General features: G+C 36.7%; 2 protein-coding genes across 4 annotated transcripts; both read right to left on the reverse strand.

The window, feature by feature from the left end:
* Positions 1-463: 463 nt before the first annotated feature.
* LOC136238753 (cathepsin B-like) lies at positions 464-11,367 on the reverse strand. 3 transcript variants are annotated; one of them, XM_066029333.1, is made up of 11 exons: positions 11,062-11,367; positions 10,733-10,803; positions 3,156-3,230; positions 1,914-2,308; positions 1,743-1,858; positions 1,656-1,685; positions 1,411-1,601; positions 949-1,104; positions 807-894; positions 720-760; positions 464-662 (listed from the first exon to the last, which is right to left on the reverse strand). In XM_066029333.1, exons 4-11 carry the CDS (start codon positions 1,947-1,949, stop codon positions 586-588), a joined length of 735 nt encoding a protein of 244 aa, XP_065885405.1. In that variant the 5' UTR covers positions 1,950-2,308; positions 3,156-3,230; positions 10,733-10,803; positions 11,062-11,367; the 3' UTR covers positions 464-585. The 3 variants fall into 3 exon arrangements, with proteins under 3 accessions (XP_065885405.1, XP_065885406.1, XP_065885408.1); XM_066029334.1 differs by lacking the exon at positions 3,156-3,230; XM_066029336.1 differs by lacking the exons at positions 3,156-3,230; positions 10,733-10,803.
* Positions 11,368-11,646: 279 nt separating this feature from the next.
* On the reverse strand, positions 11,647-13,710 carry LOC136238196 (cathepsin B-like). The gene is made up of 8 exons (XM_066028544.1): positions 13,298-13,710; positions 13,126-13,241; positions 13,044-13,073; positions 12,808-12,989; positions 12,213-12,368; positions 12,065-12,152; positions 11,949-11,989; positions 11,647-11,897 (listed from the first exon to the last, which is right to left on the reverse strand). The coding sequence occupies exons 1-8, from the start codon at positions 13,658-13,660 to the stop codon at positions 11,821-11,823; spliced, it is 1,053 nt and encodes a 350-aa protein (XP_065884616.1). The 5' UTR covers positions 13,661-13,710; the 3' UTR covers positions 11,647-11,820.
* Positions 13,711-15,334: the final 1,624 nt, after the last annotated feature.

The raw sequence follows: 15,334 nt of genomic DNA on the forward strand, positions 1-15,334 counted from the left end.
TAGGCCTAACAAAGTGTATGCTTTGCAAAGCATATAAATATCAGTTAGTCTATCTGAGATAAAACCTGTTTGATAGTAAGGTATACTGCAAAATTATCAACTGATGGCATTAAGAATGTGATGACTGTTCTATTAGTGACTGCTTTATTAGAGTATCTCAGTCTTAGCACAAAAATTTACTTGCTCCACTTAGTTCACCGTGTACAGTTTATAACTACATTTATAGCTGTTGTCTTCTATTTGCCCATTGGCTTTCTGTAAGTGTGAAAATGCCTTATTCCTGTTTCTGGTGATAGTACAGCCCTGTAAGTCCAAGGGGGGGCAAGAGAATGGCCAGGCCCCTCTCCCCTCCTTAGATCTGTGAGGCTGCTTTTGGGGTGATGTTTTTGCCCTAGCCTTTATGATCCCTAGTACCATCACACTACGCATAATGATTTTTGTGTCAATGTATTTTGAACACTGCATGTGGGAAGAATATTAATTGATAAAAATATGCACTACAACTAAACAAAGGCCTGAATTAATGTATTTGCTAAAACTACAATATAAACTGTTCATCCACACCAGACTTTGATTGGCACTCCTTTATGACTTGGGGATCCCAGCCATTCCATTGGCCTCTATTTTACAATGATTGGAGCCCCTGAGTATCTTGAAAAAGCCTAAAAGGTTACATACAATAGTGCATTATATATACTGTAGTGTTATTATTTACTTACCACTGTCACCCCATTGAGGTCCCCACTCATTGGTTGCAAGCCTGTAAATGGTAGAATAAGTACAATTAATTGCATTCTAACACTTACCAATAAGGTACACAGTTTTCCAGTCCCCACCCAAAAACTTTAACAGCATGCATTCCAATGTACTTTCCTGATGTATACTTGTAAACACCTGATGAGATAGATTAGCTCTAATTTCACTCGATTAAATTGGTAAACATCTTACCACTCTTATAGTTCATGAAATCCTGGTATACACTGAAAGTAAGGGTCACTGGTCCACGAGCATAAATTTCAGCCTGGATAGCAGGAGCATTATTTCTTTTTAATTGATAGTAGCTTTTTGCAAAGTGTCTGTCATCATTAAGCTGTTTTGGATAACCTGTCAAAGATATGATACAGCAGTAACCTGCCTAAGGCATAACTTGTCATTTATGTAATGAATTTCAGTTAGCCAATTATCTCTTGCTTAACTTTTAGCTTTTGCATTTTTACATTTCACTCTTTTACTCAGCCATGATATAGAGATTTTATTCCTGAATAATTTAATTGTATTTTATAACCAACTATACCCCGTGTGTTTTTACAACTGATAAATTATATGTTCTATTGGGTTGGGCTACCATAGCTACCTATGTATAAATAACAGTACAAAGCAAATTTATTGGAGATAACTATTTAGCCATACCTGCATCACAACATTCAGAACATGGTGGAGTATAGGCTGCACTTGACTTAGTTGACTTGCCAGTACACCAAGAGAATGCCACATCATTGCTACCATTTCCTCTGGGACAATCCTTTATAGTGTAAGGTTGACAGCCATAGTTACTTCCAAATGCACCTCCAGTAGGTATGCCATATTTCTGCCAGCAAGCACTGGAGCAAATACATCATTCAGTTTTGGTAACATAAATATGGATTTTAACTTACTATGCTGTTGAGAGTTGAGCACCACCACAACTAAGGGAAATCAGATAATATTATATATAAACAAAGAAGTTGTGATATGACACTCACCCATTATAGCGATAGGCCCGTGCACAACAACTGGTAATATATTGAACAGATAACTGAAGTATTCCCATGTTGTTAATACAATAGCGATCATTGATGGCATAAGAGCTGCCAAATACCTGTCAATGAAAATTTACTATGATTGAGTTATATACATTGTGTCCATTAACATACCCAACAGTTTCCACAGTTATCCTGATCACCTATCATACTTATAGAGCTATTACACTTTGGCCATTTAGTTCGAGCATCAAAACTAGCTGGCAGTGTGTCATAATCTATATTGGGTGGATCATCATCAAAATCTGCTTCAAGGAAATCATTAGGTTCTGGGTCAAGAGTACCACACAGGTGTCACACATCTTCTTCCTTCTTTCCAGGAAAGTTTTTTCCAGCTTTCCAACTAGTGTCAAGGCTGTTGATATGGTCAATGAACTCCTCAGACAATGCATCAAAATCAGCAAATATCGGATGAGGACCATTGTGTGACTGAGCACAAGCAATGAGGGCAAGGATCACAAGAACTACACTCAACATCCTTGATTTTTTCACTCTTCTTCACCGTCAAGCTGTAAATGTAGATATACTAAGTACCACTATATTTATAGGCAATAGCGTGGTAGAACTACTGTGTATGGCTTCAATGCAGTTGCCAATCCAATTATAAGATACATAACTATGAAATCTTGACATGTGATACTTATTTACCATGCACAGTTCATGTATTTGATACTGTATGTCCAGAAATCATATTCACAACTTCATCATCCCCATGCTATTGTCCTCCATGGAAGGTATATATACCTATTAACTCAGCCAAACAATGTTTAGTAACCTATTTACAAGCCTTTTAGGTAAGAGGATGGATAAGTCATTGACAATAGCAGGAATCCAAGTTTTCTTTGATTTAGTTGAAAGCAATTACGTACTTAGCTACACTCTCCTACACCAGTCATTATGTATTTCTTGTTATTGGCTTGCAAGACCAATGTGAGGGAATCTGTCTGGCCTCCATTCGACAATCATAACCAGGGGTGTTGCCAATAGCCACTAAACAAACAAGTGGTGGTATCACCAGGCCTATTGTTATCATGGAATCACACATATAATATAACAAAAGAAAGAGGCTTTACCAATGATAACATCCAAAAGCCATCAAATTAAATTCACCCCATCCAAAAAATCCATATTAAATTTCCAAGTTTGCAACTATACAAAAATCCTTAAGCAGTAGATACATACATACAATGTATTGATTGATCCAAGTTGTGTGTATATACCAAGCCAGCCAAGCATACACAGATTAAAACTTGTATCTGCCAAGCTACCGATTCAGTTCTGTATGTCTTATGGCCTACCAGTTACTTATTATGGAATTTGAATCCATTGTGTTTACAGGTAGTTAGTTACGTATACCTGAGTGATACAACTTGCTCAATAATCTCCCACTCTGAATACCATGAAATGGAAATGAGATACTAATCACATCACCTATTCAAACCACAAAGAAAGTAACTAACAATATGTAACTTCCACATAACTAGGTAATGGCTGTAATCTAACTATGTGCATAAACACAGAGAACAGGTAGCTAGTGCTAGCTAGCCACAAATATTACCTAACTAGTGCATTCATTTGGTAGTTAGTACATACAAATTTACCCCAATCATGTACAGGATTGCTGGAACAGAAGTTTATTTTCTTTTTCTTTTCCAAGAGTAAGACAGAGCAGTGGCTTAATAAACACTTCCTTACAATTATAGCTCTAATCTGATACAGGTGTTTGTTATATATATACACAATATAGTTGGGACTAAACAAAATTTGCATCTGAAGTTTGTATTAATTTATGCTCTATAGTGAAGAGAGGGGTTGTTTGGCACGGTGCCATTGGAGGAAGGAAGATCTCACCAATTAGGGAAGTCTGACAGCGTACTCCCCCAGGAAATGTAATGGATAGCTGTGGTGAGATTGAATATGGAAGCAATTTGGGAAAAATAATTGAACTCTGGAAACAATATTGTGAACTGAAGGGGACAAAATAATAAAAAAATTAAAAAGACTTTATAAGAAACCTTTGTAACACTGATTGTAGTGATTCATTTGGTACCATTTCCAAGAAATTTATGTTGACTGGTTGGCACTGCATAATGACAAATGTTTCTAGTTACAGAAGCTATAGTAGGCTCTACTAAAAACAGTCCTTCATAATGCAGATGCAAGTTTTCGTACTCAGTGGAGGATTGAAGGATTCTTAATAGTGTTTCATAGGGTGACTGTGCAGGCTGCATGACTGCTCTATTAGAGTATCTTGATCTTGTATATATGGGGTGGGGGTGGGGGCACATGATCCTGTGCCCTCCCTGGATCCGCCACTGATACTATATGTAGTATTTCATGTTAGCTATATAGTTTAAGGAGTCTGATATTGTTGTATTAATATATTGACACAACTGTGTTGCAGCTACAGTATATGGGCAATGATTTAATTGTGTGACAGAGCAAAATATCAGTTATTTTATGCCAACCATATGTATGAGCTGTAAGAAAGTATAGTCTTTTTGCCACCACATTGTCACTCTAATTGTATAGTGATTGTTTATGCCTGTTTTATGATCACCAACACTAGCATTATGTAGAAAGGTTATAATGACATTTTCCCTGGCTTGCTTTATATAATACCAGCACTTAGTCTAGTACCTGCCCTACGTGCAGGACCTGATTACACTATATTTCAGTGTAGTTATACATGTAACGTACTGCTCACGCGCTCAGTGTACTATAGAACTAAGTGCTGGGACTTGGGATCAAATTTGAAGCAATGTTTGTCATGCTGGCTATTTGTGGACACAGCGTAATAATTATGATATCCAATGCAAGCACATCCAACACGAAGTTGTGTAATTTACTGTAAACACACCTACACTCCTGCAGTACCACAACAGTTAATTAATCCTGCCCTGTATGTGCTGGAATTCATTGCCCTACATGCAGGACTTCATTGCCTCATTGTTGCCCTACATACTTCAATCAGTGACAGTGGTAAAGGATATATAGGTATAATGGTGAAGCACTAATTACGTTACACTGTACATGTACAAGTGTACTGAAATATTGTAAGGCAATAAAGTCCTGCACCTATAGGATAGGGCAGACTTTGTTTCTGGAAGAAAAAAAAGTTAGCAAATACTCATTCATTTTAAAGCAATATTTGTCATGCTGGCTATTTAGACGCAGCATAATATCCTATGCAAACACATCCAACTCTGTGTGTTACCAAGTTACGTAATGTACTGCAAGTACTACCACACTCCAGCAGTACTACATCCTCTATCAGTTAATTAAGCCTACTCTTACATGCAGGATTGTGATTACACTACTTCATGTAGTCATTGTAGTGACAATGTTAAGGATACTCATTCAGTGTTGAACGAAGTCTATATACTCTATAGACATAGCCTCATGTATTTCCAGCAATATACGTAACTCATTACAATTGTCCTTATTTCTATGCAAATCATTATAAGTTGATGTCAATTACACTGAGAGTTAAACTAAAATGGCACACATTCAGAAAAGAATGTTGCACCAATATGGTTTAGAATCAAAGAAAAAATACATAAAAGGTTTCTTGTCAGAAAAAAAAGATGGCATTAAAAAGGTTGCCAAAGTGAAAAAAAGAAAAGAAAACAGTTTCTACTTGGAATTGAACTTGAGACCCTGCAGTGAGCATGCTGACCACTAAGCCAATTGGCTAACATTAATTGTAGGCCCATTAAAACCATCTTATAAAGGTATGCATAAGTTGACTGGCATAGGTGTTTATTTGCAGTTTACATGCAGTTTACAGAAAGAATATGTAAGTGAGCTTTTGCCCTACACCTTTGCTATAAACAAGCTGTATTTGACAAATGACAGCAGTTAGAAGCTTCATTTAAATGCTAGCTTATTCCTAGATGATGAGCACTTTGTTTGGTGCCAATACCACTTTGATGCCTGCAGCAACTGGCCAGAAGAATGTGTGAACTCAAATGGAATGAAGACAGACAGACAACTTTATATATAGATAGATGTAACAAAATGTACCATAATGGATACAGTATGGTTAATGCCAGGCATGAATATACTCAGGGGCCATCCATGGTCTGTCATTATAATAGTCACGCTCACATTTTAGTGATCTGATATAGAGTTCAAATCAGATTGTTATATGTGACCGAATTTTGGAAAATCACCCATATGGGTGCATTTGACACCTAAAATATTTAATGCTAAAATCACAAACTTTATGGTGCTAATCTACTTGTTGATGGGTTTAAGCCATTCTCAATACCTTAAATTACAAGAAAATTCTTGAAATATTTTCAAAACTGTGTCCTGCTCATATTAGCAACCCACTAAACACAAAAATTCTAATTATTTCACGTGCACCCATATGGGTGATTTTCCAAAATTCAGTCACATATACAGTTGCATGTACTTCAACATGCATAGGCATGCAAAAGTTAGGGGATCTGGGACATGCATATGCAGGAATTTTGAAAACAGGCTTCTACTACAACACAATTAAATGACTGCTATATTAGAGTATTTCACAAAGCTTGACTGCTTTATTAGAATATCTCGATCTTTTCACCAATGTTATTGGTCAGAACATGCTATTAGTGTTACTATCATGTGAGAAACTATTACCACACTACTGCAAGATAATGTGTCCTGCTTCATGACAGATTCCAGATTCTGGAAACCTGAACTTTGAGTTCCTCAGTGTTTCAGTAGTTTGTGTAAACTCCAAAGAGGCTTCCTGAAACCTCTTGAAATCCCCAGGTATACCCTGAATGCTCCCCAGGAAAATGATGCTTCCAAATTGCATCTTGGTGGCTATTTTTACATACAAAATTCCTTTCTGCCTTGTAAAATATCAATGTATTTTTTAATTTTGTGCTACAGTACCAATTAATTCAGTTTCATGCCTATTAATTATTCTACTTCCATAATACAAAAATTCTGAATTTTGGTTCTTTGGAATTGAGTCTGGAAACTATTGAAAAGGTATAATGCAAGACGTGCATAATCAATTAAAATGCCTTGTACTGAAAATTTAAGCCAAACTACCCATAGCTATAATTAATGGCTTAGACCAAGCAGTGTGATTAGCTAGTACAGTTACTTCTAGCTGAATGGCTAGTGATGTTCTATTAATGTATTCAAGAGTTCATAATAATAATAATATAAAGGGAGGTCTCTTTATGCTATTATGAACTCTTGATATTACTTACTCCCACCAAGAGTTCATAATAATAAAGGGAGGGTGGGAGTAAGTAATATGCATAGCAGTACACACTACTAACTATCAGCACAGTGAGAAATAACTACAGACCTTATGATAACATCCAGACACCGGACAAAATCCGGTCAACATCGCACAGATGTCTGACCATAATGCAGTTTGTCCAGACACAGTGTCCCATCAAAGCACGAGGAAGGAGCCTAAGGGCTGAGCTGGCATGTCTATTGATTCTGTTAACAATAACAGTTACTTGGTTGCTAGGAGATAGCATACATTCTTACAACCCAAGGGAGTGACCACAAATGTACCATTGCCAACCCTCTGGTGTACTGTAACCACATCCAGTAAGGCATGTGACATATCACCTTCTTCTGGTATGCTATAGTACACATAGTAGCCCTAATCTTCCACATGTCCTGTCAATTTAGGCAACTGTCCGGCCAATTCTGGTTTGTCAGGAACATTGTGGCAGGACAACAGAAATTTCTTATCATAAGCTCTGAACTACGTTAATGTGTCACCGATGTATGGGATTGAAATGATCCAAACATATGGTTGAGGTGGGCTTCATCTGTACATAACAGGATAGTTTTGTAGATTATACTAATGAATACTAATTATGGACAATCTACTATCCCCGATACATACAGTAGTACAGCATAATTAAGCTAGCACATTTAAAATATAAACAACTGAACAAAATGTTGCAACAAAACATGTGATAAGGGACTAGCTATACAGACATCCAGAGACCTAGCTATTTAGGTTGCCAAAAGGTACTGCCATATATCTAGTTACATTAGATGTTGGATGTTAATAGCATAAAGTTGGTGGTAGAGAATAAAATCCATAGCAGACAACACAATGCATTTATATACTGCTTTGTCTGCAGTAATGATGTCACAGGAACTTACTCTGTTATTATTACACTGAATGGTGAAGATAAAATTATTATAGTTGGAGCATTGATACTTACCTCTACACCTACATAATAAAAGAGCAATTAGTAGATTATAAGTTTCCTGTTAGATATTAATGGAGACACCCATACTATATTACATAATTATATTCCAAGTCAGCTAGATGTGTAGTGTCTGAAACAGGCAATTGCATTTGACATCATTTGACATCATTTGACATCATTGTTTAATATGGGGAGTGATTCAATTATGTAGCTAACAGGCCAAAAATGTTAACTAGCATCACTAGTTATTTTATGGGTAGCTATCAACAAAAATTCAGCCAGCGAAATTGTCAGAAAGTGTAGTCCATATACCCATAGAACAGGCATGAACAATCACCATACAATTACAATCTTACTATAATTCAGTGGCAAAACAGTTACTATTATTGCTATTATTATTGGGAAAACACGGTGATGTATGTACTAGTACAAAAGGTAACACATATGTACTGGTACAAGAGTAGGCACCAGCCTATTGTACTGGCATAATTTGATGTATGTACTAGTACAAAAGGTAACACATATGTACTGGTACAAGAGTAGGCACCAGCCTATTGTGCTGGCATAATTTTTGGCATAATAGGTGCTTTGAAACATCAAGCATAATGCTAGCATAATGGGTAGCTTTTGCCATACAGTAAACTGTTACCAGTGAAAAATGAACCGAAAAATGAACATCATGGAATAGATCAACATAACCATTCTATCTGTAAAGTCTTGTGTAGCCATACCACTACTTTCCTACATACTAAAAAGGAGAGTATATATGACTGTAGCCTAATGAGCAATTCTAACAAAGCAGTCAGGTACACAAACATTTGACTTTAGAGCTATTGATCTGCCAAATAAATTATTTTCCAATGGTTAATTTTAAACAATTGCTTTCAGGTCATCCATATACTGCATGCATAAAAGCATAAAATTATTAGTTAAACATTGAGGCAAAATGTATGGGCATAATTTTGAGCATAATAGGTTAAATTTTTGAGCACTGCAACATAGCATAATAGATAAAATTAAAAGCATAATAGGCTGGTGCCTATACTAGAGTAACTCAAGTCAACAAGATTTGTAAGCTGTGAATTACAAGTACACCTACATATGTAAGAGCCTAAAATAGCTATTCGCTGAAGCAATTTTAATATAGCTACAAAACTTATTAGTACTGAGTGTCTGTAAGTACATTTGTTATGCAACTAAAACCTCCAATACACCTCACATTCATTTTCCATAGGGATGACAGGGATCAAAGAGAGAAGTAGTGAAATCAGAGAATAGCTAAAAGCAGTGAAACAAGAGAGACTGCCTTATACTTGCACAGTTGTCTATACCTGCACTAGTGGCCACGATTGAATTAGGGTTAAGTGTTCATTAGTATATCTGCACCTCAAGCTCTCTTGTTTCACTACTTAGCTATTCCCTTGCTTCACTACTTTTTCTTTGATCCATAATCCAACTTTAAAATTCCATCCATGTACTTGTTTGTTTAGTTTTTTATGCCGTAACTATGATTAATGAACTCATGCATACCACATCAAAAGGAAGACTGATGCCAAGCATGCCATTAAACTAATTTTGAGTCTGAGCGTGCGCCCCAACTATAAATTACTACTGAAAAAGTGAAGTGCCATTACACTTCATTTTCAACTATGTTCAGACAGCATTACAAACAAAGAACACTACAAGAAGGACAATCTCTACAATCAATCCATTTAAAATGGAATATTCAGATGATTCATGTTACAAACATAGTCTCACATGCCCAATTGGTGCACGAACCAATTTTACAAATGTAGGGGAGCCATCCTGCAATTATTATTATTATTATATATTATAATGTGCAGAACCTCAAAAAGAGTGTGTGGCACAACATTACAAGTGGGTGAGTTGTGGGGAAGGGGGGTGTGACATATTACAAAACAGTTCGTACATACAGTCATGTTATTATAAGTGTTCTTTTGAAGTGGTCTAGAGTTGGAGAGTTAATGGTTTGCTGGCTAAGGCTGTTCCACAATCTGATGGCTGACGGGAAAAAGGAATATAAGTGAGTGTTAATTCTTGAGTAAGGGAGCTGATAGCAGAGTCGATGATGGCGAGTGTGGGAGGTGCAAGGGATAAGAGATTGGTTGCAAGGCATATTTATCAAGTATAATAATGCTACCACAAATTCAGCAAAGATAAATGGGACACAAAGGAGGACACAGGTAAGTCCATGAAGCATGCATTGTGGTATGCCAAATTGATATCTAACAATTATATAAGCTAACAGTGAAAAATATCAGGCCCATAGCCACAGTGGTTGCCGAGTTATGCTTGTCTAAAGGCTTCAGATAGGCTCAGGCTGTTAGTCAGTTCTGCTAAATAAAATTCCAACTTATCAGAAGCATTTTGGCCACTTGGTAAACAATTTTGGACTTGCTTATACCTTCCAAGATGCCATGAAGGTATTATGAGGCTGCTTTTGGCATGGCCGTAGCAGAGAGGTCAGGCCATCCGCCAACAGGGGAGTAGACAGCTATCAAAAATGGGGTATTACCTTTCAAGGTTGAAATGGAGCTGCAAAAAGCTCAAAGAGCAAAACAGCTCTTTCTAGGGAGGATGCCCACCAGGAAAATGAAATTAAGGTGGCATCTACAGTGACTTTCAGCAGCTTAATCATGTAGTACTAGTAAAATAATACACACTGTAGTATAATTTATAAGTGGAGCTTGAAACAAATGCCTCACTACATTTTCTTACCAAACTGAAGTTGTAGAAATGCCTGGCGTGTATATAGGGTAATTTGTGATGTCCAACGTCTGGGAGCACATCTGGGAGTGAAACAGAAGATAATATACTTATACTGTTCTTGAATTCAAAGCCGCACAGTCACTTCCTGCACTGTCACAAGTCGCCACCCATTCATGCTGGTTTTGTGACAGTTAAGGTAGTTACACTTCGTGCCAATTTAGTAGCACTATAGTCTGTGAGCTAGACTGCATAGTAGTGTAGTGACGATTTATTAATGTTGTACATATGTGACCGGATTTCACATAACAGGGCTTCCACACACACAAAATCAAACTTACGTTTTTACCAGAAATGGATTGCTGGCCTAATACACTATCACATTCCACACTGTACTTCCTTCGGGACTGGCAAGTCTGGTTTCTGTGGCAGCTTTCTTCCGACCCTGTCAAAGCCACGAGTGGGAGATTGGCGCCATTGAATGGCCATGGCTTTGTGATGATGGTGTGTAGTGAGCTGGGACTTCACAGAGAGCTCACCAATAGTGTTCTCGGTCAATTTGGAGTGATTTGAGGGCCATGGAGAGCCCAAACTTGGCCTCTGGATTCCAATCGTCTTCTTACTCCATTTTATACCCGTATATTAAGACTGTAGGCACTGGGAAGTTGTTACACAATGATTACTTAAAATCGCCATATCTCCTAACGAAGTTTTGTGCGTCGAAGCCGGGTTTTGTCAAATTCAGTCACATATGTTGTCAGTTTTCTTAAAGTGATACATACATTGGTAGTACATATCTACAAAACTAGTCAGGCTACCTGACCATGTGTACAACCTTGAATTTATTTGGGGTGATATTATTGGCTAACCTTCATGATCCCTAGCATACAGTACTGTCATGTTATATGTACGATTTTTTGTCAATGTATTTTGAACATTGCATGTGGGAAGAATATTAATTGTTAAATAATATTATACACACTACAACTAATTAAAGGTCTGAATTAATGCAAAAAAATGAAATACTATACTAAAAGTGTTACTTTGCTAAAACTACAATATAAACTGTTCATCCACACCAGACTTTAACTAGCACTCCTTTATGACTTGGGGATCCCAGCCATTCCATAGCTCTCTATTTTACAGTTATTGGAGCCCCTGAGTATCTTGAAAAAGCCTAAAAGTTATATACAAGAATGTATTATAGTTTTAATTTTTTTTTACTTACCGTTGTCACCCCATTGAGGTCCCCAGGAATTAACTGCAAGCCTGTAAAAGGTAATTTTAAATATAATGGATTGTTGGATAATTAATTGCATTCTAATTAAAATTTCTAACACCTACCAATAAGGTAAACAGTCTTCCAGTCCCCATCCAATGATTTTTACAGCATGCTTTCCAATGTACTTTCCTGATGTGTACTTGTAAACACCTGATGAGATAGATTAGCTATAACTTCACTTGATTAAGTACATTTTAATTAACATCTTACCACTCTTATAGTTCATGAAATCCTGGTATACATAGAAAGTAAGGGTCACTGGTCCATGAGCATAAATTTCAGCCTGGATAGCAGGAGCATTATTGCTTTTTAATTGATAGTAGCTTTTTGCAAAGTGTCTGTCATCATTAAGCTGTTTTGGATAGCCTGTCAAAAATATGATACATAAGCAGTAAAAACATGTTCATAACTAAATAATTTGTCATTTTACAGTGTCTCCAGAAATATATTTCATTTTCAGTACACAACTTAATCATGAGGTGCTTGATATATGTATGCAAAAAGTCTTACAATTATATGTGGTAGTGAAGTGCATTTATAGGTTCTTGCCTAAGGCATGACTTGTAATTTATGTAATGATTTTAATATGTCTTGCTTGACTTTCAGTTTTTAATCTTACATCAGTTTGACTCTTTTATCTCAACCAGGATATAGAGTTCTTACTCTCTGAATTATTTACTCCTGTGTTTGTAATTTATAACCAACTATGTTTTTATACTTGATATGTTTTATTGGGTTTAGCTATCTATTCATAAATAGCAATGCATGCAAAGTAAATTTATTGGAGGTAACTATTTAGCCGTACCTGCATCACAACATTCAGAACATGGTGGAGTGTCGGATGTTTCTTTATTAACAGTGCACCCAGAGAATGTCACATCATTGTTACCATTTCCTCTAGGGCAATCCTTTATAGTGTAAGGTTGACAGCCATAGTTACTTCCAAATTGGCCTCCAGTAGGTATGCCATATTTCTGCCAGCAAGCACTGGAGCGTATACGTACATCAATTTTAGATACATAAATATGAATTTTAACTTACTATGCTGTTGAAATTTTAGCACCACCACAACTGAGGGAAATCAGATGTAAGTAGAGAAGTTATTGTGATAAATAATGCTTACCCATTATAACGATAGGCCCGTGCACAACAACTGGTAATATATTGAACAGATAACTGAAGTGTCCCCATGTTGTTAATACAATAGCGATCATTGATGGCAAAAGCGCTGCCAAATGCCTGTCAATGAAAATTTACTATAGTTCGAGTTACAGAATTTGTGTCTACTAACATACCCAACAATTTCCACAGTTATCCTGATCAGATATTGTACTAATAGAGCTATTACACTTAGGCCATCTAGTTCGTGCATCAAAACTAGCTGGTAGTGCATCGTAATCAATTGTGGGTGGGTCATCATCAATATCTGCCTCAAGGGAATCATTAAGTTCTGGTTCAAGAGTACCACACAGGTGTCGCACATCTTCTTCCTTCTTTCCAGGAAAGTTTTGTCCAGCTTTCCAACTAGTGTCAAGGCTGTTTATATGGTCGATGAACTCCTCAGACAATGCATCAAAATCAGCAAATATTGGATGAGGACCATTGTATGACTGAGCACAAGCAATGAGGGCAAGGATAACAAGAACTACACTCAACATCCTTGATTTTTCACTCTTCTTTACTGTCAAGCTGTAAATGTAGATATGCTAAGTGCCACTATATTTATAGGCAATAGCGTGGTAGAACTACTGTGTGTGGCTTCAATGCTTCCACACAGTTGCCAATCCAAATATAAGATGCATATCTATGAAATCTTGACATGTGATACTTACTTACCATGCACAGTTCATGTATTTGATACTGTATGTCCTGAAATCATATTCATGACTTCATCATTCCTATGCTATAGTCCTCCATGGAAGGTATATATACCCATTAACCCAGCCAAATGATGTTTAGTAACCTATTTACAAGCTTTTAGGTAAGAGGTTGGATAAGCCATTGTCAATAGCAGAAATCTAAGTTTTCTTTGATTTAGTTGAAAGCAATTATGTACTTAGCTACACTCTCCTGCACCAGTCATTATGTATTCCTTGTTATTGGCTTGCAAGGCCAATGTGAGGGAATCTGTCTGGCCTGCATTCCATAACCATAACCAGGGGTGTTGCCAATAGCCACTTAACAAACAAGTGGTGGTATCACCAGGCCTAATGTTGATATCATGGAATCATAACAAAAGAAGGAGGTTTTACCAATGATAACATCCAAATGCCATCAAATTAAATTCACCCCATCCAAAAAATCCATATTAAATTGCCATGTTTGCAACTGCACAAAAATCCTTAAGCAGTAGATACATACGTATATACAATGTATTGATTGCTATGGATCGAAGTTGTGTGTATATACCAAGCCAGCCAAGCGTACACAGATTAAAGATTTTAATTATATGCCAAGCTACCAATTCAGTTCTGTATGCCTTATGGCCTACCAGTTACTTATTATGGAATTTGAATCCATTGTGTTTACAGGTAGTTATACCTGAGTGATACAAATTGCTCAATAATCTCCCACTCTGAATACCATGAAATGGAAATGAGATACTAATCAAGTCACTTATTCAAACCACAAAAAAAGTATCTAGCAACATGTAGCTTCCTTGTAACTAGGTAATGGCTGTAATCTAACTATGTACATGAAAACAGAGAACAGGTAGCTAATGCTAGTTATGTATAGCTAGCCACAAATACTAGTTGGTAGTTAGTACACACAAATTTACCCCACTCATGTACAGGATTAATGGACCAGAAGCTTATTTTCTTTGCCTTTTCCAGGAGTGAGACAGAGCAGTGGCTTAACAAACACTTCTTTACAACTATAGCTCTAATCTGAGACAGGGGACAGGAGTGTTTGTTACACAATATAGTTGGCAAAATTTGCATCTGAAGTTTATATTCATTTATGCTCTATAGTGAAGAGGGGTTGTTTGGCACAGTGCCATTGGAGGAAGGAAATCTCACCAATTCTGACGGACTACTCCCTCAGGAAATTTTACAGGATAGTTGTGATGAGATTGCACAATTTGGGAAAAAAATATTGAGATCTGGAAACAATTTTGTGAACTGAAGAGGACAAAATAACAAAAAGGATAACTCAAAAGGCTTTAAGGGTGCTCTATACAGTCCGCTTATATGGCTTCCCATGAAATTTAATTTGTTCTATAACTTACAAATGGTTTTAGCAAATGTTCTGTACTTTTTTACTGGATATAAGCTAACACTAGTACACAGTTTAGTCCAAACCCAACTGCTAAATTTGCTTTAGAACATGAG

Source organism: Dysidea avara, chromosome 11 (genome assembly GCF_963678975.1).
Source record: "Dysidea avara chromosome 11, odDysAvar1.4, whole genome shotgun sequence".
Classification (NCBI taxonomy): Eukaryota; Metazoa; Porifera; class Demospongiae; order Dictyoceratida; family Dysideidae; genus Dysidea; species Dysidea avara.

Bases quoted from the DNA above. Each gene is read 5' to 3' on its own strand.
- LOC136238196 (XM_066028544.1), bottom strand. From the start codon at position 13,660: ATGTTGAGTGTAGTTCTTGTTATCCTTGCCCTCATTGCTTGTGCTCAG. The intron at 12,990-13,043 runs GTAAGTTAAAAT...TATACGCTCCAG, and splicing joins GCTAAAATTTCAACAGCATA to TGCTTGCTGGCAGAAATATG. The intron at 12,369-12,807 runs GTACGGCTAAAT...TATTTTTGACAG, and splicing joins TTCTGAATGTTGTGATGCAG to GCTATCCAAAACAGCTTAAT.
- LOC136238753 (XM_066029336.1), bottom strand. From the start codon at position 1,949: ATGATAGGTGATCAGGATAACTGTGGAAACTGTTGG. The intron at 1,602-1,655 runs GTAAGTTAAAAT...TATTTGCTCCAG, and splicing joins GCTCAACTCTCAACAGCATA to TGCTTGCTGGCAGAAATATG. The intron at 895-948 runs GTAAGATGTTTA...CTATCTCATCAG, and splicing joins TTTCATGAACTATAAGAGTG to GTGTTTACAAGTATACATCA.